At 39.7% G+C, this 2,500-nt stretch overlaps 1 protein-coding gene across 1 annotated transcript in view; it reads left to right on the plus strand.

Annotated features, from left to right (window-relative positions):
- Nucleotides 1-87, plus strand: part of LOC117729946 (proteasome subunit beta type-11-like) — a 993-nt gene extending 906 nt beyond the window's left edge. Inside the window, exon 1 of the mRNA XM_034531359.1 lies at nt 1-87. This exon is cut by the window's left edge and continues 906 nt beyond it. Coding sequence (XP_034387250.1) covers nt 1-87 — 87 coding nt within the window.
- Nucleotides 88-2,500: the final 2,413 nt, after the last annotated feature.

Genomic DNA, 2,500 nt, shown 5'->3' on the forward strand with positions numbered 1-2,500 from the left:
TCGGAGGGGTGGACTCGCAGGACCAGGGAGGATCTGAAGGAGGAGTACTACCGGGAGGAGGAGCGGCGAGGGAGGCCGTCGGAGTGAAGACGAGCGGCGAGCGGCAGGAGAAAAGGATGTGGACGCTGAACATGATGACTCGTGGGAGATAGTCACGACCTTCTGAGGAGGACCGGAGGAGTCTCTCAAAGACTCTTTTGTAATAACGGTTGAAAGTTTGTCTCGGCTCCTCTGACACGTCCATAAATGAATGATAATCTGTTTTTAATAACCACTTGTTTTTTTTATTATTTGACTATGTTTCTTGTGTGTAATCCTGTAAATGTGCCCACTAATAACTAGTAAAGGATTATCTAATCTAATCTTATAGCACGTGACACGTTCCTATGTGCGTATGCATCCGCTGTATTAATAACTCTCGTCTCCAGTGCGATGTCAAGAGACTCCAAACAGACAATGTGTGACTGACTCCTTCCTCCACAGCTCATCCATAATTACATTCTCAGAAGTTCATTAATGACAGAATTATTGAGCGGAGGAAGAAAAAACAACAAAGCCCCCCCAAAAAAAGCTGAGACGAGCTGAGAGGAGTTGTGAGGAGCTGTGAGGAGTTGTGAGGAGTTGTGAGGAGCTGTGAGGGGCTGTGAGGAGCTGTGAGGAGTTGTGAGGAGTTGTGAGGAGCTGTGAGGAGTTGTGAGGAGCTGTGAGGAGCTGTGAGGAGTTGTGAGGAGCTGTGAGGAGCTGTGAGGAGCTGTGAGGAGCTGTGAGGAGTTGTGAGGAGCTGTGAGGAGTTGTGAGGAGTTGTGAGGAGCTGTGAGGAGCTGTGAGGAGTTGTGAGGAGCTGTGAGGAGTTGTGAGGAGTTGTGAGGAGCTGTGAGGAGTTGTGAGGAGCTGTGAAGAGTTGTGAGGAGCTGTGAGGAGCTGTGAGGAGCTGTGAGGAGTTGTGAGGAGCTGTGAGGAGTTGTGAGGAGCTGTGAGGAGCTGTGAGGAGCTGTGAGGAGTTGTGAGGAGCTGTGAGGAGTTGTGAGGAGCTGTGAGGAGCTGTGAGGAGCTGTGAGGAGTTGTGAGGAGCTGTGAGGAGCTGTGAGGAGCTGTGAGGAGTTGTGAGGAGCTGTGAGGAGTTGTGAGGAGCATCATATTTCCTAAACATCTCACGCTGCTTTGAGTTCCCAGCAGATAAATCGTCTTAATGTTTAGATTTCGGGCTTCTGAAAGGACAAATGTTGAGCGTATGAAATGATGTTGTTTTGAACATTCATCTTTCAAATTTTAGATTATACAAATTTAGATTGTTTTGTTTTAGTCTGAGGCAAAAAATGTAAAATGACGCATAAAATAATCAGTTTAAAGCCAAAAGACTGAATTACAGAAATGTATTGAATTGATCATAAAAAACACATCATGAACAGATTCATAGTGTGTGTGTGTGTGTGTGTGTGTGTGTGTGTGTGTGTGTGTGTGTGTGTGTGTGTGTGTGGGGGTGGGTGGGTGTTGGGGGGATCAATCTTTTAATTCATCCTTGAGAAGCAATGTTCTGGTTTTCTGGTCCAACAACTGTTGGAGAATTCAAAGATGATTATTATGCTGCAGTTATTAATAGATTACCATTGCTTCAAGGGAGCGATAACAAAGACATCGAGGAGCCTTAAAGGACCTCGTGTTGTCCAAAGGAACTCATACATGTGACCTTTGAGCTCTGATATACGTTTTATATGTGTGGAGATTTATGTGTGAATAAAATCTATAAAATGACTTGAAATCGGTGTTCAGATTTGCAGATTCATGTTCAACATTTTATATACACGTTTACAGTTATTTATTTATAGTTTTATATACATGTTTACAGTTATTTATTAATAGTTTTATATACACGTTTACAGTTATTTATTTATAGTTTTATATACATGTTTACAGTTATTTATTAATAGTTTTATATACATGTTTACAGTTATTTATTTATAGTTTTATATACATGTTTACAGTTATTTATTAATAGTTTTATATACACGTTTACAGTTATTTATTTATAGTTTTAAATACATGTTTACAGTTATTTATTTATAGTTTTAAATACATGTTTACAGTTATTTATTAATAGTTTTATATACACGTTTACAGTTCAAACTACAGTTTAAACTACAAAGTGCTATCAGTAAGAGACATTTAAGTGCTACTAAAGTGTTAAACTACAAAGTGCTATCAGTAAGAGACATTTAAGTGCTACTAAAGTGTTAAACTACAAAGTGCTATCAGTAAGAGACATTTAAGTGCTACTAAAGTGCTAAATAACAAAGTGCTATCAGTAAGAGACATTTAAGTGCTACTAAAGTGTTAAACTACAAAGTGCTATCAGTAAGAGACATTTAAGTGCTACTAAAGTGCTAAATAACAAAGTGCTATCAGTAAGAGACATTTAAGTGCTACTAAAGTGTTAAACTACAAAGTGCTGTCAGTAAGAGACATTTAAGTGCTACTAAAGTGCTACTACGGTGCTACCTTC

The sequence above is a fragment of the Cyclopterus lumpus genome, chromosome 4, assembly GCF_009769545.1.
Source record: "Cyclopterus lumpus isolate fCycLum1 chromosome 4, fCycLum1.pri, whole genome shotgun sequence".
Taxonomy (NCBI): Eukaryota; Metazoa; Chordata; class Actinopteri; order Perciformes; family Cyclopteridae; genus Cyclopterus; species Cyclopterus lumpus.